This window comes from Octodon degus, unplaced genomic scaffold (genome assembly GCF_000260255.1).
Source record: "Octodon degus isolate 3935 unplaced genomic scaffold, OctDeg1.0 scaffold00053, whole genome shotgun sequence".
Classification (NCBI taxonomy): domain Eukaryota; kingdom Metazoa; phylum Chordata; class Mammalia; order Rodentia; family Octodontidae; genus Octodon; species Octodon degus.
In genome coordinates this window covers 13,879,488-13,902,124 of record NW_004524629.1, presented here as the reverse complement: position 1 = coordinate 13,902,124, position 22,637 = coordinate 13,879,488, and the positions used below count along the sequence as shown (strand labels likewise).

The window sequence follows — 22,637 nt, the reverse complement described above, 5'->3', positions numbered from 1 at the left end:
GATTAATCAGAAGGTAGAAGATAGCCAAGGTGATAAACAAGAGCAAATGAGAGACAGGAATTTCATGGAGGAGAGATTGCTTTTTAGTATGAAATGCTATATAGATGTAAAGACTAAAGAAAAAAAATACATGGATATGGTGGTTTAGAAATTGGCAGAAACCAAGTGAAGTGATCAGAGAAGAAATAAAAAGTTCAAATAACTCCTTCATGAAGTTTAGACATTAAACAAAGGAGAAACAGGTATAAAGTGAAAGGAAATTTTTTTAAGTAAAATACATGATCATGACTGAAGGCAAGAGAGAAATTATTGGAAAGAGGCAGTTAGTAGTACTATGCCTTCTTTCATTCACATGTTCATTCAGTACAGATATTGTTTATCTTACGAGTACCAGACTTTGTATGAGAAACGAAGTATATCAAATAGAGGTGAATAAATGAGAAGGCCCCAAAGTGGCAGTAGCACTGTAGACTGTGTTGCTCTTTTCCACTTAATAATCAGCCCATACTGGTACTTCCCATTGAGCAAACCCTGTCCTGTTAGCTGTGAGGTCTTTATTGGCTTTCATATCATTCTTAATGACTGGATTTAAGCATAAGTCTTATAGCTTGGGTAGTACCCAGGTATTTTACTGTGTCAAGAGCAATTTTTTTTTTTAATAATGTTGAGCTTTTCCTTGGAGATTACTCACCCATGTAATGTCATAGCAACAAACTATAAGCTACTGATTTTAAATTCGTAAGACTCACTCCATATGAATTAAATTAAACTTCGAATTAAAATATATAATATACATGTATCAACTCCCCATAATGAATGTAATCATTATGTACTGCAAGCTTGTACTATACTAATAAAATAAATAAATTTAGCCAGTATTAATTGAGCAAATTAGAAAAGAAGGAAAATATCTTCTCTTCCAATTCTAGAGAAAGCCATGAAAAGATTTGGTTCAGGAAGCTATTTTGTTATGGAGAGTACAGATGAATGAATCAATATGGCTTGGGAGTGTGTGTATCTCAAAAGGTACTGGCAGCAGACTTGGTAAATGGCTTTAAGAAGGTGTGCTCCCAGCCTGGCACAGTGGCCCAGGTCTCTAATCCGAGGACTCTGGACGGCTAAGGCAGCAGGATCACAAGTTCAGCCTAGGCTCAGCAAGTTAGCCACGTAATGAAACACTGTCTCAAAATAACTAAAAACCAGGATTGGGAATGTAGCTTGATAGAAGGCCCTCAGTTTAATTGAGGGTAGGGTAGTTCTCCTAGGAATTATATTACCTGGTCAGAATTCTCAAAGGAATTATGTCCTTTTAGGGGAGACAATGTTAGACCATTGAAATACCTTTATAGAAAATAGTGGTGTACTTCCATATTTTCCAGGCCTAATTAAAGACCATATAGACTTTTGAGCCTCATCCCAGAAATTTCAGGTATAGTGTAGAAATCTCTGTTTTTTAATGGAATTCCCATTGGTTCTGATTTAGTTTGTTCTCAAAGCTGTCTTTAGAATTGGAATTCAGTAAGCTAATAAAATGAATATTAAAAAGCCTTGGAGAAAAGATACTCTAAATTTATTCACTTATTTATTCATCTAGCATGCTCTATTATGCTACTTTCCAGGGTTACAAAGATGAATAACATATGTTCCCTACTCTTAGTTTAATAGAAGCGATACCAGTAAATAAATAAAACAGTTTGGTCAGTGAGAAGATAATGGTTTATAGGCTTATACAGAAACACCATGCCTCATTTGTTTGGGGCAGGAAGGAATGCAGAATCAGGAAGTTTGTGGGAGTGGCTGCACTTTTTTATAACAACTGATAATGTATGCTTTGTCATATTGTATATTACTTGTTTATATTGTTATGCTTAAAATTCTTGATAAAATGTTTATATTTCTCCATTTTATTAAACATAATGCATAAAGTTGAACTTAAATCAAGTTTTTATTGATTTGTCATGATTACATATTACCAGTTTTCTGTGCCATATAGCAAAATAGTGGTGTCTTTTCTTACAGTGTACAGGATTGATTTCTCTTACCTAAAATGGTCCCCAGCTGCTAAAACTTTGTATAGAATCAATGGAAAGATAGCTCCGAAGGTACATTTGAATGTACAGTGAATTCAGTTACCTTATATATGTATTTTTCTGAAATCTACGTTCAATAGCTGATTGGTTCGTAAACATGGAATGAGTAAAAGGTGGCTGTAACCAGGGTTGAGATTTTGTCAGATAAAAACAATGTGAGAAAGGGGGAAAGAAGTGATGCTAAGAATGAATCCTGAGAATTTATGCTCAGTTAGGAAAGAGTGAGGCTTGGGAGTAGAGGGAAGAATGGTAAAAGGGAGTTGGGTCCATTAACTCTAAGATCTAGGGTCGATAGTTACTAGAGTGGCAGTGTTAGGAGCGCAAGCTTGGAAGGACAGAAGGGGATGATGAGAGGCCTTAGTATGAGCTGGAATGCCCAGTGATAGAACTGAATGGGGATCCTGATGAGTTTTAATGGCTATAATAATTATTCTAATTCATTGATTTGTTAGGTTCATGACTACAAAGAAGGAACCCCAGAAGAAAAGACCTATTATATAGAATTATGGGATGTTGGAGGCTCTGTGGGCAGTGCCAGCAGTGTGAAAAGCACAAGAACGGTGTTTTATAACTCTGTAAATGGTAAGCCATTTTTATTTCAACCACATTTTATGGTCTAGAAGTGTAGATCATCTGATATGGTATGCTATGGCATGTTAATCTCATTTTGTTCATAAGGTAATATACTATAACTTTCTATTAAATTTGTATATCACATTCCAATTTATGTTTTGAGATTCTAGCTATGTGATTCAAGATAGAAAAATCTGCTTTGTCTAGGTCTGTATTATTTATATTCTCTATTATTATTATAAACTATTGAGATGTTTCTGTTATCATAATATAATGCTGTTGCATTATATTTTGAGTATACTTGATATAAAACATGAAACTTCCAAAAACACTAGAAAAATTATTTCTTATCTCATTGTCTTAAGGCAGATGTTCAAAGAAAGATTTCTTCCAACTGCCCAGTAGAGTCCAATGTAATTATAAAGAGCTGCTTAAGGATATATGTAGAGATGGAAAAAATTTATCCAGTAATATATGTGCAAGTACTTGAAGCATACTTTCAGATGTAATAAAAGACAATAATTGCAATTCATGGGCACTTATTCCTTGTCAAAGGACTAAGCCACTCACCTTAGTGGTTTGTTCATAGTTTCTTATGGTCATTTGTAAATTTTTTTATTATGAAATACAATTTTGTTTTTTACTTGTCCTTGACTAATAATCTAAAAGATTTGGCATTTCCTTCCCTCCTGGTAAATGTGTGGCCATTAATAGGACCTTATTTATGTTAAGATTAGATCTCATTTAATATTAGGTAAACATTGCACTTATTAAATACCTATCTTCCTTACATTTCTCTGTCAGTGTCTTTCCTGAATCATAAAATGTTGTGGATACTATAAAAATAAGTAGTAAGTATTCTTAGATACATACTATACAATATATGATGTGTTCTATTAGTTCAGATCCATGTCTCAATACAAATTCTATCTGAAATTGTCACAGTCTAGTTGACAAAACATTCGTAAATGAAAGAAGATACAGTTAAATGATAATATGTATCATCAGTATTCAAGAAAGCACCCAATAAAGGCATATAACAGAATGCAGTAGTACTTCAGTTCACAAACCTAGTTCATTCCATGATTCTGGAGAAAATGGCATTTCTGTTCATTGTGGGGAAGATGGCAGTGGTCATGTTTGTCATCTGATGAAGAGTTTGCTAACAAAGCAAAATTTTGTCAAATGCTTCTGTTCACAAACTGAATTGTTTGAGAACTGAGGCACTCATGAGCCAAGGTATTACTGTGTATATAAATGAAGGAAAAGTAAGATTATACTGGTAAGGTTAAGACTAAATAAGATTATAAGATTTTTGGACTTATGTGTAAACATGAGAATTGTATAATTTGTTATGCCTATTTTTAAAATATATTCTAATTTTTAAATGTTTTTTCATCATATTTTGTAGGGACTTAAAGTTCGACATATCAATACTTGATGAAAAATACCTGTTCCATGTTATGCCTAAGATGTTTGTTATTCAGACAGATAGTGAGCTTAACTTAACAGCCTAGGTTATATGGTAATAACAATAAGCTTGTCATCTGGAGGGTTAACAACCTAAGTTTGTAGACCAAAATTAGAGAAAAAGGAGGGCTGCAAGGAAGGCCAACATTTTGGCCCTAACCTTCCAAGGTCAATTAAGACTCAAGACATATGAGCACTTGTACTGTAACGTCATGTAACTCGGTAGTGTTCCAAATTTTCTGATGAAGGAGATTAGGGGGCCAAAGAGGAAAGTGATCGATGATGTAGAGTGTGCCTAAGGAGAGTCCCATGGAGAGAAAACATTCTCTCAGGCTTTCACAGAGAGCACATTGGCCAAGCAATGGCCATGACTCATCCATATGGCTGACACTGACAAAGGTTCTACAACCTGAGGTACAGGATCTCAGCATAAATCCTGAGGGGATTTCACTGACCTTATCAGACCCAAAAGCTACAACTCTTGTTGCATAGGTCCTGCTTTACCTTGTTCTTAACCATCCAGCAGAAAAGTATAAAAACGAAGTATAAGAAGTAAACCCATGCTATTATGTTGAGCTGTAGGGGACTCAGGTCAACAATTTCTGACATTGCCAGTGCAGCGGAAGACCCAATACTATTATGAGCTACTGGACCCTTTTAGAATATTTTTCTGAGTTAACACACCTATAATACTCAAATAACGGAACTTAACAAAAAAAGGGGATACAGATGAATGTCCATCTTGTATCTGTGTATTCAAAATGGTTAGGATGGATATATAGTTGCATTCTCTTAATGAATAGAGGGATTTGTTCTAACAGTGTTTGTAAATAGGATATCATGTCCGTATCTTGTACAGCAATTAACCACTAGGAAGAATGTATGCAAGTGTTAATTGTTGAAACTGTCCTACCAATTTGGTTTGAAACTGTCTCATTGCTATTTGTTTCTCAATAAAATTATGGAAAAAATAAAAAATTTAAATAAGATAATAGTGTGAGTTCACTACTTGAAATCTATTTTAGACTTCAAATCAGGTAATAAACTTATGAGTCAGTCAAGTGATTTGTCAAAGCAGATTATCAGTCTTCTTTGGCACAGGAAAATTTGGATGTATAATAGGATATTTATCCAGCTAGGCCAACACTCAGGAAGGAGGCCAGTAGGAGGACCATTGCAAGTTCGAGGTCTGCCTTGGCTACATGAATTCAAAACTACCCCAGAATGCATAGTGGGACCATGGCTCAAAAATACAACACAACCAGTTTACTATGTACATCTAAATTGTTTTGATCAGAGATAGGATAAATTTGGAAGTAAATAGTATAGATAAAGACCAGTTAAATTCTTTCAGTTATGAAATTCTGAGTTACAAACCCATAAGTACTGAAGAAGCCCATTGTCCCCCATATTTATTTTTCTGTACTTTCTATTCTTTAATAATTTGTATCCTCCATTAACCCATTAGAAAAAATTACACATATCCTATTTTGTTTTTGCTTGTAAGACCAAAATATATTCCTCTATCTTAAAACTAAAAAATAAAAATTGTGGTATTTATTGAAAAACCTACTTCTTTATTCTTTCACCATAGCTCTAGAACTTTCTCCTTGGTAGAAACACTCAATTATCTTTATCTACTATCCTAAAAAACAGCATAAGGATCACTCCATTCAAATGTAGTTTTTATTCTTAGAAATAATATTTTCCCCTCAGTATCCTACTTCCCATCTCTTGAATTAGGCAAATAATCTCTGCAGGAAACTATGTAAGTCTCTGACTTACAAACATTCAAGTCAGGATCTTTCATTAATACAAAAATGACCTTGCATTATGAACATTCATAGATGCGAACAAATCACAGAGGTAGCTCACATGTCTGCTGAACATTGTCTTAGTTATGCAACTGTACAGTGCAGTATTCCATAATACTACTGTGCTCAGTCAGAGCCCAGGATGTCCAAAGACAATTGTGATATGGAGAGGACTGCTTGGAAGTGAAAAGGAGTACCATGGAAACAAAAGTGAAAATACAGTATAAGATTCACTTCATCAGATTTATGATTCAGTCTGACTTACAAACATTCTTCTAGAAGAGAATTCATTTGTAAGTCAGGCTCTTACTATATAAAATGCCTCTGCTTTTCTCCCTTAAAATGAGAACATACCATACTCTAATCAGCTGTCATTCTGACTCCTTTCACCTGGGCCCATGTTTCCCTCCTCTAGCTCATATAGTACAAAGTAAGAACTCTGATACCAATCGAAAGATGAAGAATGAGAAAAAGGTGCTCATATGTCTTTAAGGTTCAAAAGCCTTACATATATATTCTTTAAAGAATAAACATTTTGTTGTTTATCTAATAACCTATTATCTAATAGTGTTTGTAATTGTTTTACTCCACAACCGAAAGTCTTCCTTATATTTTTGTAATATACCTAGGAAATAGAGGAGAAAATATTTACCCTAAAATGAGATTTTATTCTACTTTCCTTCTGTCAGAATACATGAGTGCAGATTCTAGCCACCTACCATGTGATCTAGAGCATATTAGGTAATATCTCTGAGCCTTATTCCCTCGTGTATAGAAAGAGGGTAGTAGCTCTTAACCTTATATGACTGTTCTGAAAATTAAATTAGGTGATTGATGTACCAGTACATAAGTATTTATAAAATATTATTTAAAATATTATGTATTTCTTTTAATGGTAGGTCTTCCTTCTTTTTTTAGTTTATGCTTTTGATATCTATGAGACCCCTTATTGCAGGGCTATTTTGCCAGATACCAGGAAAGATACTGATTTATCTGAGCTCCTTGAAACAAGTCCACTAGAGCACAACTTGCCCAAGCATCTTAGTTATATAGATGTCTAAAAACTATAGATGTCAAGTAATTCTACATTTTCTGCCCTTCTTTTTCAGTCATAGTCCACATTTTAAGATTCAGTAGTCATAATTTCATGTTCTTCTTTTCTTCTTTTCACCATAGAATCAGGGTTATATAAGAAAGGGTTGGGAGTTTGAAACTTAGATTTTCCTGACCATAATACTCTAAACTGTAGACATGGAAGCCTTTATTTTATCTTTTTTTATTGTAATGATTTAATCTACTTTGTTTAGGATATTGATTGTTTACTTACATTTCTGAGCCTGATTACATTGTTATTTTTCTCAATCTCAAAATTTTTAATTTTCTATTATTCATACTTTGTCCTTTCTTATGCCATGTTTCTTTTGCTCTTTTATCTAAGTCACTTTGTAAGTAGCAAGTTTATATAGTTATCCATTAATTCAAAATTTAGTACATTGAACTGAGTTTATTAGGCACAACTGATCTATAAGACAGTATTTTATCTCAGATAATGAAGATCATTTGTATAAATTGAGTCAATGACATTTTAATTTTTTTGTTTATTTATTTCAGTGACGGATAGAACCCAGTCTTATACATGCTAGGCAAGTGCTCTATTACTAAGCCGTAGCCACATCAGTGTCATTTTAATATTTATTAGCATCATTTTCAGTGAGTATGAGTAGCATTTGCACTGAAATAACTGGCATGCTATATATTGTATAAAAACAACTTAACTTTTTGAATGAATATGTTGTTATGCTGAAATAATTTCAATGCCTTTGATTAATAGTGTTTAAGTAGGACAAAGCATGAAGTAGGCACTCAGGTAGTATTGATAAAAGTATAAGAAATGACATCTGAATATTTAATGACATTTTGTCAGCAATTATACAATTTTTTAAAGTTATATAACCTACAAAAGTTTTAGTTCCATAATTATTTGTAGAAGGCACTTAAAATAATTGAACTTATAAGACATAATAGAATACTAAATTCATTAAGCCACCTAATACTTCCACAGAGCTTCGCTTTGCCACTTGTGAAATGAAGAGGAGTTGCAACAGTACTAATACTATTTTCTCTGATTATTTTAGGTATAATTTTAGTCCATGACTTAACAAATAAAAAGTCATCTCAAAACTTGTATCGTTGGTCACTCGAAGTTCTCAATCGGGACTCAATGCCAACAGGAGTCTTGGTAATGAATGGGTAAGTCCAGAATTACTTTACAGTTGCTTTGAATCTTACAGAAATCCCAGAATGTACTATATAAAATAACACTTCATAAAATGTTTCATTTGGGGCTGGTGAGATGGCTCAGTGGTCTAGAGCACCTACTTAGAACAAGCTTAGCAAAGTACAGGGACCGCGGTTCAATCCCCCAGCACCACATGCCAGCCAGCCCGCCCCCTGGTGGGCTGAGCTGGCCACACACACACACACACACACAAATAAAATTAAAAGAATAAATAAATAAAATGTTTCATTTGCAGATATTTTTCCTAGTCTCTTCACTGTCTTTTGACAGTGTCTTTCACAAAGCAATGATTTTTATTTTAATAAAGTCTTTCTTTATTATTTTAATAAAGTCTTTCTTTTCTCAATTATGTTTTTTATACCACATCTAAGAACTCTTTGCCTAATTCCAGATCATACAGGTTTTTAAGTGTGTTTCTTCATGTGAAGCTCTGCTTTTGAGTCCACAGTGTCCAGTGTCTGACCACTCAGTTAATTATGGGATCCAGGCAAATCTTGCAGAAGGTTGGAATAGCCTCACATCGGACACCAAAATTTGTCACTGGCAAGCATGGTTCTTGGCTCTTCATAATCATGGAAATAAAACTAACGCACACATTTACAGGAAAAAAAAAATAATTAAAAGTATGTCCATATTTTGTACTGTGAGTAACTACTTTGAAGATAACAATATGCAATATATTAACTATTATTATTCTCTCACTATTTTGTTTCAAAATATTTTTTTTCCATAAAACAAACTAAAATATAAAAAGTAAGAGAAAATAGTAAAGGATTCTGGCTTAAAGAGCTAACAAAGACCAGGCCAACCAAGAACAAAGAAAGATGAGCAAGAAAAATAGGAAAGCACTAGTCTAATTGGGGTTACACTCTGACAAAAGGTATCAGAGTGGCCTCCCATTGACTGATTTTCAAATATTGAACTGTTTATCTATTCTGTGGTTATTTTTTGCTGAGTTTAATTTACTCATAGTTCCTGAAGGGTTTTTTATTTGGTTTTTGCAGGATATTGGTTGTAGTTTTTAGTTCTTATAATGTCTTGTACTTGTTCTAGTTTGGAGAAAATATTGACCTCATAGAATAACTTGGCAATATCTTTATTCTTCTGTTTTCTGAAAGAGATTATGTATATTTGGTGTTCTTTGAGTTTTGTTGTAATTTACTAATGAGGCCATTTGGACCTACATAATGCTTATTTGAAAGGTTTTTAACTTTAAGCTAAATTTCATTAATAATTATAGGACTGTCCATTTCATCTAAGATGAGTTTTGGTAATTTTTTTTTAAGAGACTACAAAATAGAATTAAAACAGAAAAATTACAAATGATACAGAATTTTACTAAAATAATATGAATTTCACAGTATTTGATGTATTACATAGTGTTATCTTCATATTAGTTGTTTATATTACCAGATATATGCATGCAAAATTGGAAGAAGAAAGAAATTAAGACGAGAAAAAGGTCAAAGAACTAAAAAAGGAGACAAAACAAATTAAGCACCAACTCCTCCTTTCCATAGATCAGCAGAAATTCACAGTACAATTGTACAATCATCGCACTTACATACGTAGATCTCTCTTTTCCCCACTTCCTCTCCTGTCTTCCCCTCATGGGTTTTGCTAATTTTTGTTCTTTGAGGAATTCATCTGAGTTGTTAAATTTATGTGAAAAGAATTGTGCATAATATTTGCTTATCCTTTTGTTATCTATAGTATGATACCCTTTTCATTCCTGATTTTGCTTGTTTCCCTTTTTTCTTTGTCCGAGTTATAGTGGTTTATCAATTTATTGATCTCTTCAAAGAAGATTTTGGGGGCCAGCCAAATAGCTCAGCAGATTAAAGCGCCTGCAAGCGGACTCAGGGGCCAGGGTTCAATTCCTGGACAGACCCTGCTGGCCCCGCCCCCCCCTTACCCCCCCAGCACACTGAGAAGGCACTTGAGAATGGCTTTGGGGGCATGCACCTGTAATCCCAGCACTTGGGAAGCTGTAAACAGGAGCATCACAAGTCCAATCTAATGATGAGATCCTGAACACCCTGTAGACCCTTCCCTAAAATACAGAAAAAAGAAAAAAAAAAAAAAAGATTTGGTTTCATTGATCTCTTTTATATGGTTACTCAGGAAATTTGTTTTTAAATTGAAGAGTAGGAGGCAGTATATTCATACCAAGAAGAAATTTGCAGTAATATCAGGAAATTCAAGGTGACAGTAAAAATTATAGATACATTTACATTTTGACCCTACAGCTTCATTTTACTCAAATAGAGAACCTGCAAATATATAAGAACATAATACTGCAGTGATACATTATAGCAGCAAAAGATTTAGAAACAAGGCTAGCATCCACCAGATTCTTTAAATAATGACATGTCTGTATACTAGAGTACTATTCAACTGCTGTGAAGTTCTCTGTGTGTTTTAAAATACAGAGATTTACTGAAGATATCTCATTACATTTAAATAATCAAAGTGCACAGTGGAATATTATTCAGCATAAGAAACTATATCATTTGCAGGAAAATGGTTAGAAATAAGCCAGACTCAGATGAACAAATATCACATGTTTTCTCTCATATATTGAATCTAATAGACAGGTAAACAGGTGATAGAAAGCAAAACAGACTATTAGAGAAGAGGAAGGGAGTGGAGGCATGGGGAGGAAGGTCAGAGGAGTACATAATGGTGGAGTGAAGCAAGTATGTTCTATACATGTACATGTGCCAAATGAAAACCACTATTTTGTATAACAGATAGGTACTACTAATTAAATTTTTTTAATGCAGACTATATATAGGTCTAATTATATAACAAATGATAAAATAAGAATATACTTATTTGTAGAAAAAATCAGTAAGGAGAAATGAAAACTAGTGGTAATAAAAATGGTTTTCTTCTAAGGGTCAGGAGAAATAGTGAATGGGGACAAGGATAAGAACAAAACTGCTTAACATATATCTTTTGTATCAGCTAAAGTTTGAACCATTGTTAGAAACTTACTAAATTTTATGTTACGTATTTTTTTATGTGTTATGTGTTTAAACATACTTAAGTATAAAGAATAGAAAATGAATCCCCTTGTATGGGTCACCCAGCTTTAACAATTAGCAGCACACAGCCAGTCCTATTTCATCCAGATCTCTACCCACTCCCCACTCTCTCAGTCCCAAATGGATTATTTTGAAACAAAGGGTAGACATTGTATCATGTTATTTACATATAGTTTAATGTGTAACTATAAAGAACAAGGACTTTTTTTGGTGGTACTAGGGATGAAACTCAGGACTTTGCGCTTGCCAGGCAAGCACGTGTTCCACTGAGCTATCTCCCTGACCAACAAGGATTTTTTTTTTAACATAACCAACATGATTATCACTTCCAAAAATTTAACAATAATTCTCTAATGTGCAAATGTTATTTTAACCCTTCAATGCATAGTGATCCAGTTTTGAAACACCAATAATGATGCACATAATGAAATGTGTTCTCTTCACATTCTTGTTCCTTAAACTTTTCCAGGTAACATATATGGATTTCAAGCAAAGATTTAAAAACTCTCAATGTCTGGGATAAATGGATTAACTTCCCCAATTATTTCATTGGCTTTATTTGATATATTTAAAATAGGATCTAAAAAGGTTCTGTTCAGGCTAGAGAGATGGTTCAGCAGTCTAAGCACTTGCACCCAGGTTCAGTCCCTGGTACTGCATATCCTGCTGGCTGGCCCGATTTGGCTGTACCAAACACATACATACATACATACATTATTTTTAAAAATTAAAAAATGAATAATTTTTCTTATAATATTTGATTTTAGTTTCTTGTAATCTCCCTCTTTTTTTTTTTTTTGAAAAAGATTGCTTAGTGTTTATGTACAGAAGGAAATGGCTCTTTTGTTCTCTATACTTTCCTAAGCTCTGCAGTTTGCTGATTATATATTCCTGTAGTGTTCTTTAGACTTGTTCCCTGAATCCTACATTTTCTCTCAATGGTAGTTAAATATAACAGTCTAAAAATTACAGAGTATTTTTGCTTTTGTTTTCCAAAAATGGCACTGTCCATATAAAATGGCATTTGGTCGTCTTATGCTTTTAAGAAGTTATCAGCCTTATCCACCCAGGATAAAATTCTCCATCAATTTTCCACTTAATGGTTTAAAAAGATTGCAAGATCAAATTACAAAACTTTATGAAAGGAAACGGGAAAAAAGGAATGCTAAAAAGAGAGCAGTCTGTGTGTATGCTTTAAGTATGTTAATATGCAAGAGAGTGTACAAGATTTGTGTTTGTATGAAAGAGGCTATTTGGTAGAAAATGTACAAAACTTTTCATGAGATTGAATTGGTGATATAAGAGAAAAAACAATTTTAAAGGAGAATAATCTTAAAATATCACTCTAAATCAAATTTCAGTTTTGAACTTTATCTCCTAACAATGTTAATGTTGATAAAAAAACATCAAAAGTTATGATCATGAGCTATTATTGGCTTTGGTGCAGTAAACATAATATTTGTATAATAATTGTGTCCTAAGACTGAATAGTTGCTAAAACTCAAAAATTATTGTGAAGGGCGTAAAGACCTAGTAACATTGCCTACCATGATCCTTGCCCCAATTTTGATTACAAAAAAGAAAGTAATGTGAAAGACAAAAGAATAGCTATGCTTATCTGGACTGTATTATTATATTATACAATATTGATTTATTGTCATAGCGTGTTCAAAAGCAGATTTTGCTGACGATTATAAAGTGAGTTCATGTTTTAGAAATCCAAATCTGTTGTACTCCCAATAAGTGAATGGAATTTAAATTAATTCAATAACAATGAACTTTGTGTTTGTTAAAAAGTATTTATATCATTGTTCTGACCTTTAGGTATAGAGGAAAAGAGAAAAAAAAGATGTGATATTCAGTGACCCAAGAAATTAACCTTAAAGATTTCTAACTGTCTTTCCTCTGTCTCCCATGATTTTCATATTAAGACAAATAATTGTTTGGTACTAAGTCCTTTCTTTTTACTATTCATCTTACATTTTAACTGTTTCTTCTCATTTCCATTCATTTAATCCTTTTTCCCAGTTGTAGTACCCCATATTCAATTTATTCTAACTTTCCATTTCTTTTGCTGAAACAATCTGTTTTTTAAACTTCTAGACAGAAATGTGTACAATATGGAAGTTAAGCAGCCTCAGAAGATATCCAGAAACTTGCCATTCCTATCTGACAGCAGACCCAAGCTTTCTCTACCCTGAGGTTTCAATCAATTCTGTTTCTACACTAAAAATATTCTGAGCTATTACCCTTACAAGACAGAACTGAGGCAAAAGCCAGGACACTTGTTTGTTATATACTGGTTGGGCACTCAGTTCTCAAATGGTCTGTTATGAAGACACATGAGAACAAATTTTAAATAGGTGAGTAGTTAGAACTCAACAGATGTTATAGTGGATTGATAAATGGAGAAGTAAGTGGAAGAAATTGAGAGAAAAATAGGTTTATATGTAATGAATGAACAGAAATCAATCAGTAAAACAGTGTAAGCTACTTGCATTTAAGTATTATGCATCTCATTAGAAAGGTAAATTATGTTCACTTCTTTCTTGTTATTTACTTCAGGGATTATGATCAGGAAAAGTTTGCTGATAACCAAATCCCACTGTTGGTAATAGGAACTAAACTGGACCAGATTCATGAAACCAAGCGTCATGAAGTTTTAACTAGAACTGCTTTCCTGGCTGAGGATTTCAATGCAGAAGAGATTAATTTGGTGTGTATTTTCACTAATAGATGTTTGATTATTATCAGATGAAAGCAAAACCAAAGATTTATATTGATGAAAGTTTTATATTCAAAATTAAGATATTGGGGTTCTAGTCCATGGTGCAGTCATGAGTGTAGTTGGTATTTCTAGATTATCAGGCACAGTCACTTTGAGCATGTATGCTGACATATTAGACTTGTTTGTTGGTTTTTGTTTTTGTTTTTGGTACTAGGAATCAAATTCAGAATCTTGTGCTTGCCAGGCAGGTACTGTGCTGCTGAGCTATATCCTTAGCCCTAAAATTCTTGAAAAGAATTTTAAATAACATTAAAGTAAAAATAATTAAGTAGATTAAGATGACACTATATTTGATTATTTTTTTTACTTTATAAAAGAGTCTTTTAGCTGCTTAAGTAACAAAATTAACCTTAAAGAGGAACCAAACAGAAACATGAAAAAATTGTAAACTATAAAGTAGGAATCATAAAAACTTAATTTGTATACACAGTGGATAGATATAGCCAGGATTGAGTCCATTCCTGAGATAGCTAGTTCAATTAGAAATCAGGGCTAAAAAGGCTAAGAAGTAGTTTTCATTTAAACCAGTTAGCATTACTCAGGGAAGGATCTCAATCAACAACTTCAGTCGTGTTTACGTGTCATACAGTTGGATTTCTGTAGCATATTCAGGGCACTGTGTTCCAAATGTGCAGTGGGAAAGGCGTAATAATACTAACATCCAATATTAACTGAGGACCTATGTTTCAAACATGGTTCCAGTGCTCTATGTGTATTATCTCACATACATTATCCTCACATCAACCCTAGAAGGTAGGTACTCTACTATCCCGGTTGTAAAGATGAAGACAAGAAACAGAGAGATGCCAAGACCAAAATAACATGGGTCAAATAAAGCACTCTATTTCACATTTAACTAACCTTTCAACTAATGTTCAAGTTTTGGAAGCTGAAAGAATTCTTGGAAATCATCTAGACCAGTGATGGTGAACCTGCCAGAGCTTTGAGTGATACAAGCAGCCTACTGCAGTATGCATGCCATAGGTCCACCACCACTGATCTAGATTAGCAATTACCCAAAGCTGACTTCATATTACTAATTGTACTTATGAAAAATTTTAATAACTAGCCCCTACAGCTGGAGCTTTTTATTCATAAAGTCTGACATAAGGCCTATAATTTTGTTTTGTTTTTAACGGAGTCTGCGCAGGGCCTTTCTTGTGCTAAACACGCACTTTGCCTCTAAGCAACACTCCTAGCCCAATTTCTATAATTTTAACAAATTAATTTAGGTGCTTTTGATTTTCTTGCTCTGTGAATTAACATTTGTAAATGCTGCTTGGTTCAGCTCCACCTATCCATGACTGAGTCTGTTTTTAACTGCCATCTCATTAGTTTTTATATTCTGCTTTGTAGAAAATAAATTTTTCTGTGGAGCTATTATGGACTATTTCATTGTAAATACCCAAGTAATCAGCATTGGACCATGATATTTCCAAGAATCACTGCTATATAAAAATATAATATTTCTGTTGAAGAAGTCCAGGGGTTAACATCAAGCATTATTTCCAAAGAAAAGTTTACCTTTGCATACACCTAATTTGTCCCAACTTTTAATATATTTCTGAATGCATGTGTTTCTAATGGTCATGGGTTCCTATGACAACCATCCTGTATTTGTTATCAAGATGTAAAGGTACATAAGTAGTAAAACTTTACATGCCTAGTTTCCAAAGAGTTTAAATACAGCATGCTTTGGCTTTTATCAGAATACAGCCTTAAGAACACAGCAGAAATGATAGGAGACTCATGAGGATACAGGGAAGAAAATAATAAGGAACATAGGACACAGGGAAGTTTCAAATGGAGACAGAAGTCAGAAAGACTCAGCAAGTAAATATAAAGTATCGGATTAAAAGCTAATGAAATATGGGTGTGGAGGCCTGTGCCTATAATCCCAGCAGCTCAGGAGATTGAGGTTGAGGTTGCAACTTCAAGGCCAGCCTGTGCAATTTAGCAATACCCTATCTTAATAGGCGTGAGGGAGCATGCCTGTAATCCGAGCACTAAGAAGACTGAGGTGAGGCAGGAGTATTGCTTTCAGTTCCAAGGCAGCCTGAGCTACCTAGTGAGTTCAAGGCAAACTTTGATTACCTTGCAAGACCCTGTCTCAGAAACAAACAAAAAAATGGAATCAAATTTATTCTACCTGAGTAACTGAAAAGCTGTTTTAATTATTAGCACGTGGTAGATTATGTTTTAAAAATGCTATTAGTCTTATTATGTTTAGTAAAAGTTTTGTCTATCATTTGTTTACTCAGAGTGTTGATAATTGAAACATTTTCCCTAGTTAATGGTTCTCTCTTAAACAAGCTATCAGAGACACTAGCTTTCAGCCTTTGTGATCAGAGTGGGAGATAGTTCTTTCAGCTCTAAAATTTTCATAGGAAAAATGGCTTTCAGTTCACAGGTTAGCTGAAAATTGTAAAGCCCTAACATTAAGTGGGTTTTTCTTGGAATGGAGGAGTTCTGTTGATTTTGTTTTTGTATTTAGCAATTTAACTACTTAACATTATCTCTGAAATTCTAAGTTTTTAATACCCATTTTGTAAAATCTATCTAATTCAGTCTAAAGTTTGTTGCTTATATGCCCCAACTGCTATACAAAGGTGTTCACGCATTATTTCAAAAACAACAGTATACATGGGGGGCCTGCCCCTTAGCTCAGCTCTTTAAGTGGCTGCTTCAACAAAGCAGTCAGGCTCAGGTTGCTGTGGTTCGATACCTACAACTCAAGCCAGCCAAACATGCCCTGAAGGCATTCGGAGCAAAAAAAAAAATCCTTCTGCCATTTAGGGGGCTAGGGAGATGGCTCAATGGAATAAGCGCTTCCCTGGCAAGTGCAAGCGCCTGAGTTCAAACCCCAGTTCCGCCAAAAAAAAGGGAAAAAAAAGTATACATAGTGTGTTTCTGTGTACTTATGTATAAAATTATCTTTTTGATGTTAGTTTTGTGATAGCATTTTCTAGGAATGGAAAAGGGAACTAATATTCCAGTACCCACTAGGTCCCAGACACGCATTATTTCGTTTAATCTTCTCAAAAGTCCTATGGGATGTTATTCCCATTTTTGTTTCTGGCCAAAACTTACTATGTCATCCTTCAAGTTTTGAATGTGGAGAAAATAGAGTATTCTAACTTCACTGGAAAGAGATCATGTAGGCTTAGAGATTACTAGACAGAATAAGTACAATTTTTCAAGGGACACAGAAGGTCCATAGATAAAAGACAAGTATTCTTGGAAAAGAGCTTCATGACATCCTCAAAGTCTGCTCTAAAATAGTGTTTGAAATAAACATCAGTGTATTTACACACTGTCCAATCTTGAGATGGAAGTGAATGATGACAAGCAGAGCCCATGCAACAATCTCCTGGGATTCCAGGAGAAGGATAGTAAGCATTTTAAGATTTTTATAAGTTATTTTGATGTTTTAATGTTTCAGACTGTTTCATCTCTCCTGGGCAACCATCTTTTTTCTATTTTAAATAGTGTTACTATATTAAATAATAGTAATATACTTGTTGCTTTTTTTTTTCTTTTTTTTGGTTATGAGCAGAATATATTTATTGAGAGAAAGAAAGCTCCTGTCCGAGAGAGGGACGGGGGGTGGGGGAGAGGCCAAGCAGGTAGTTCCCCCTACCTGTTGCTTATTATTATGTACAACAGTAGATCTTTGTGGCTTACAAAAAAAAGAAATGCTTGGCATTTCTTCTTTCTGTTTTTTGCTCCTCTTTGCTGCTTACTATTCTATAAATTACATAGTACCTAATTCTTTGAGCACTGTGAGTAATCCTAAAAAATGAAGTGTTTACTGTTTGTCGTGGCTTTGTTTCTGGTTTGGGATGGTAAATATAAATAGGTTGCCTGAATAGAATTTTAATTTTCTGATAAATAAACTACTAGAAATTCTGTCTTTAATGAATTATTTTTTAAGGAAATCACTGACTCAGTATACTTTGAAATTGCTTAGATGACAAAGAATAACTGGTCTTATCCTTCTCTGGTAATTTTCTGCATTGTAATTTTAGAAAAGTATTTGAGTATCTTATGGGAGTACTCAATTGTTTATAGATGTGCAAGAGGAAAATAAGTTACAAGTAAGAGCTTTGGCCCTAACTTTTATTTGTGGATCTTATATTTTCTAGGATTGCACAAATCCACGGTACTTAGCTGCAGGATCTTCCAACGCTGTCAAGCTCAGTAGGTTTTTTGATAAGGTAATTACTTCAATTAAGTTATTTTTAAACTTAATTTATACATTATGGAAGTTTGAACTCTTTGTAGAATGTTGTGTCCCTTTATTTCTCCATTCAGACTTCACAGCCTTAATAATAAATGTGTTAATCGCTCCTATCTGTTGAGATCATTGCTCTAGGCTTGCTGATGTGTTTATTTTATCCCCAGTCTTTTCAGCATAGTCCAAAAGTATTAGTCTGAGTTTTTAAAGGTTAACTAATAGCTCTCCTTAAAGCAACTATATTTACCTGTTCTCTAGCTCTTTGAGTAGTTATTCACACTCTCTAACCTCCAAAAGGCACTGAACTGGAAAGGCTATATTTAAAGCCGTAGTTCTTTTTATTCTGTCAGCTATTAAGATTCTCCACATAAACAATACTATTTCTTTGTGAGGTTATGTAACCTTCCTGATTCTCTAATGTTGCCCTATCAGAAACTTTTGCATTACTTTTATCAGCTCTGCTAACATCATCTTTTCATCACTGAGCTAGAATAAAAATGTAGATCGACTCAACACACTGCAATTTAGGGCACTTTTTGTTTTTCTTACACACCATTCAACTGCATTGCGCATAGTATTGACTAAGTTTAAGTTTTTTACTCAACGTTGATATTCCATACCATAATAAAGTAAAATTGGATATTTCTCTTTCTTATTGAAGATTAATTTCTATAATTTTCTTTTTAAATATAACCTAAGGAAAATATTTCCCTCCTTATAGCTATTCTTTATAGCCCATTTTTGTTTTTTTAACTTTATTTGGCCCTTTTGTTCACTATAGCAACATATAACATGTGAGGCAAACCCGAGGGAACCTCAGTTCCCTCTCTGTTTAATTAGCCCAGTAGGAAATTTTTGCTTTGCTGCAGAACTTCTTAACTGACAAATAGGGTGCAGGTGTGCCCAGATCTTACTCCTTTGGCTCTCACAGCAGCCAGAGTCCTTGCACAAGGAGAGCCAGAGTCACTGACCTTACAGTGCTTATACATATTAGATTTTTCTAAATGTGCTATTGTTGCCCTCCAAATTGGAACACCATAAAATGAAAAATATTAGGAGGCACTGCAAAGAGCCTGTTTTTCTCCACACTGTTTTCAAATTTAAAGAGTAGTAACTTCCATGTAGTTTCGATCTTTAGCCCCTCCCCCCTTGCAAAATTCTAGCCCCTAAGAGTAGCATTCTGTACAGCTATGTCTGACCTGGAAAGGATCCACAGTATATTGTCTTAATTTTTTTAATTATTGATTTTAAAATTTGAAACGATGTAGTAAATTATATGTTAGAGTGATAAGGTGTTATAGACTAGCCAAACCCATGTTGTCAGACAGGGTTTTATTTTTTAAAATGAAGAATTATTTGTTTGATCATAAGAATGCAGCAAGATTTAGTAAGATAAAGACTCTGTAAGTTAGTGGTAAAAATTATTAGCAAAAGCAAAAAGATAACTTCCTTGTTACCTAAATCTCAACAAAATGTCTGTGGGCTAGGAAGTAGGTTAGACATTTAGACTGAGGTGGTAGTCTGAAACCTAGGCACCTGGTCAGTTAATTTTTGCCTAGTTTTCTATTTAGCAAATCTTCTAGAAGTTAGTGTGAAGAGTGTACTTCCTATTCCAGACATGCTGGAATCTAGAATAAGATTTTCCTGTCACTGTTGTTGAGGGGTCAAGTGTTTTGCGATGTATCCAAGTCAGTACGCAGCTTTTCTACCTCTACAATCAGTTTTCCCTGGGTCTCTGTGTCTTAAACTAACTGAACTGTAGTCTCCAAGATAGAAAGGGTATAGATATTTTAGCTCTCGTGCCAGTGAGAGCAACCTGGTATAGGCCTGGAAAAACATGCCTTGCTCTCATTTGGAGTATTTCTCAGCTTCCAGATTTAAATGCCTTCAAGTTTATCTTCAGTGAATCTTTATTATTACCTGATTAACTTTTCTTATCACAGCACCTCTGTGTAACAAAAATAACACTGCCCCTGCAACCATTGCCATGTTTCTCATGTTAAAATTTACTTTTATTAAATGTTTTTCATCATCTGAGAACATGATGCTCTTAAACTCATTACATTAGAATGTAAATTTTTAGCATTTCTTTCCAGTAGAAGTGATGGATTTGTGAAGGTCCATCCATTGCTTTAACTTATTTCTCCTATTGACCAGATATAGACACTACTGAATTAAGGATGCAGCTGAAATACAAAAGGAGGCTAATTGATTGTTTCTCATTTTGTGTTGTTTGCCTACAATAAGGAAATACAGCATCTGTCACCGTGTGCACTGTTGACTATGTGGCCATGGCAGCTCAGTGCGTTACACAGACTTCTCTTAAAGAAATAGGCGTAATATTATAAGAGTCAAATACTTACTTACATTATGGATTCTGTTCAGAACATTTTGAGTGTGACTGCACAGATACTTAGAGACAGATTTCCTGCCATATTACATGAATTGCATAGGATCTTATTCTGTTAGTTGTTTTTATTTGTTCATTTTTAAATCTCATTCATGTTCTTTGGAGTGAACTAAGTTTTTATGGAAATAGTTCACAATCCTGATCTCTTTGTACCAGATTTTAACTCTTACTAAATATCTACAGCTATTAAACATTCTTATTTTGAGTATATTCCTTTTAGACCTATTATGGCCAGATTTTTTTTTCCAAGTAAAAGTATGCTAGTCCTTAAAATCTTTGTTTCTCACAGGTCATAGAGATGAGATACTTTTTAAGAGACAGTAATCAGGTTAGTATCTATTTTCTTAATAAAATGGGGTTTTAAATTTGGAGAAAGATGTTATTGAAATTTAATTTCAAAACTGGTTTTAAATCATTGAGAGAATCTCTTTTAGTCATAAGCAACTTATTTTCTTCGGTTCTATTAAATATAAAATGAGATAATCACAAAGAAAAACAGGGATTTAAAATATAAGAAGAGGGTGGGAGAGATAGCTCAGTAGTCTAAGTGCCTGCCTGGCAAACACAAAGACCTGGCTTCAATTCCTGGTTACCACTTGCCATGCCAGCCACTGAAACTGGGTGTGGTGTCACATGCCTCTAATCCTAGTATCAGGGAGGCTGAGACAAGAGGATCACTATGAGTCTAAGCTGCATAGCAAGACCCTGTACCAAATAAATAAATAAACAGATTTTTAAAAATACAAGAAGAGTCTGAGGACATGATTATTTTATAATAGACGAGATCATTTGTTTAAGACGCCAACATTTATGTCCAGCATCTGTGAAAATGCAGACACTTCATATATAAGTCCAGTAGGTGATAACACTGTCATCAATTTGTTGGCAGATATTTTCCATTTGGTGGAATTTCTTTTTATTAATTTTCTGAGCAAAACCTCAGAAAGCTGGTTCTGTAATGAACAGAAGGCTGACAGAAACAAAAATGTGAAAAATTTTAATATTAGGTTTCAAACTTTTTCTGCTTGAATCTTAAATGCAATTGTCTTTCTTACCTACAGATTCCAGGCTTTCCTGATAGGAAAAGGTTGTTGGGAGGAACATTTAAGAATCTTCATTATGACTGAATTACACTCATCCTTTGGAATAATAAGAAAGAAGACAGTGGCAGTTTTCACAGCTTTCCTCTGGCTGTGTAAGTTATTAGCATCTCAGACTTAGGACAAAGCCATCTTAAAACACTACCCTTCAGCCTCACTTGTTAATGGAAAAATGAAAGTAGATGACAACGTGGAAGATCCACACTGTGTCCCTGTTCTACTGAGAATGTTCCTCACCCTTTCTGCCCATTTAGAGATTATGTAAAAGCCTTGTGGAAATATGAGACACTATTGTCCAAATGATGCAGTAAATGAGCAGTGACACTGCTGCACAGAAAATTTCCTCTTGCCTGGAACTGGAGGGTTTTTATGGGTGTGTAATTTTCCTGCACTCATTTCTGAAAGCTTTTAATTAAGTACTTCAAAAAAATCTTTGTTGTTTTATCTTCTTAAGGAAAAAGCTTATCAGCCCTGAGGTGTCCACCCCAAACAGTCTCTGTTCATTTTCAAAGCAACCAAATGGTGTTATTTAATTGTCTGTATCGTCTTCACACATAGGAAATGCATATGGAGAGCAACCCTTGTCTTGCTACTACTTTACAAATGGTTTTATACCTGGGATAGATGGACTGATAGTGGACTATGGAGTTAACTATAAATACAGATTAATAGTATATAAAGAATAGTATCAGAAAAATTTGGGGAGAAATCGACAGCATCTTCACTTTTTAGGTTGCAACCAGTCTCTTCCAAACAGTTTCCTGTTTGGACATAGCTAAGGTGAAATCTGAGAACTACACAAGGAC

The 22,637-nt window shown here is 34.1% G+C and overlaps 1 protein-coding gene across 3 annotated transcripts in view; it reads left to right on the top strand.

Moving 5' to 3' along the window:
* Nucleotides 1–22,637, top strand: part of Rabl3 (RAB, member of RAS oncogene family like 3) — a 49,561-nt gene that overhangs the window by 11,944 nt on the left and 14,980 nt on the right. The window contains exons 3-8 of one of the 3 annotated variants that reach the window (XR_002821519.1): nt 2,543–2,672; nt 8,083–8,197; nt 13,862–14,012; nt 18,230–18,301; nt 21,021–21,059; nt 21,793–21,926. Coding sequence is in view for 2 of the 3 variants with exons in the window: in XM_004633339.2 (XP_004633396.1) it covers nt 2,543–2,672; nt 8,083–8,197; nt 13,862–14,012; nt 18,230–18,301; nt 21,021–21,059; nt 21,793–21,858 (573 nt within the window). In the remaining variant the exon portion in view is untranslated. Of the gene's footprint in view, nt 1–2,542; nt 2,673–8,082; nt 8,198–13,861; nt 14,013–18,229; nt 18,302–21,020; nt 21,060–21,792; nt 22,632–22,637 lie in introns of those variants that run through there. The other 2 variants (XM_004633339.2, XM_023717656.1) reach the window with 2 other exon arrangements.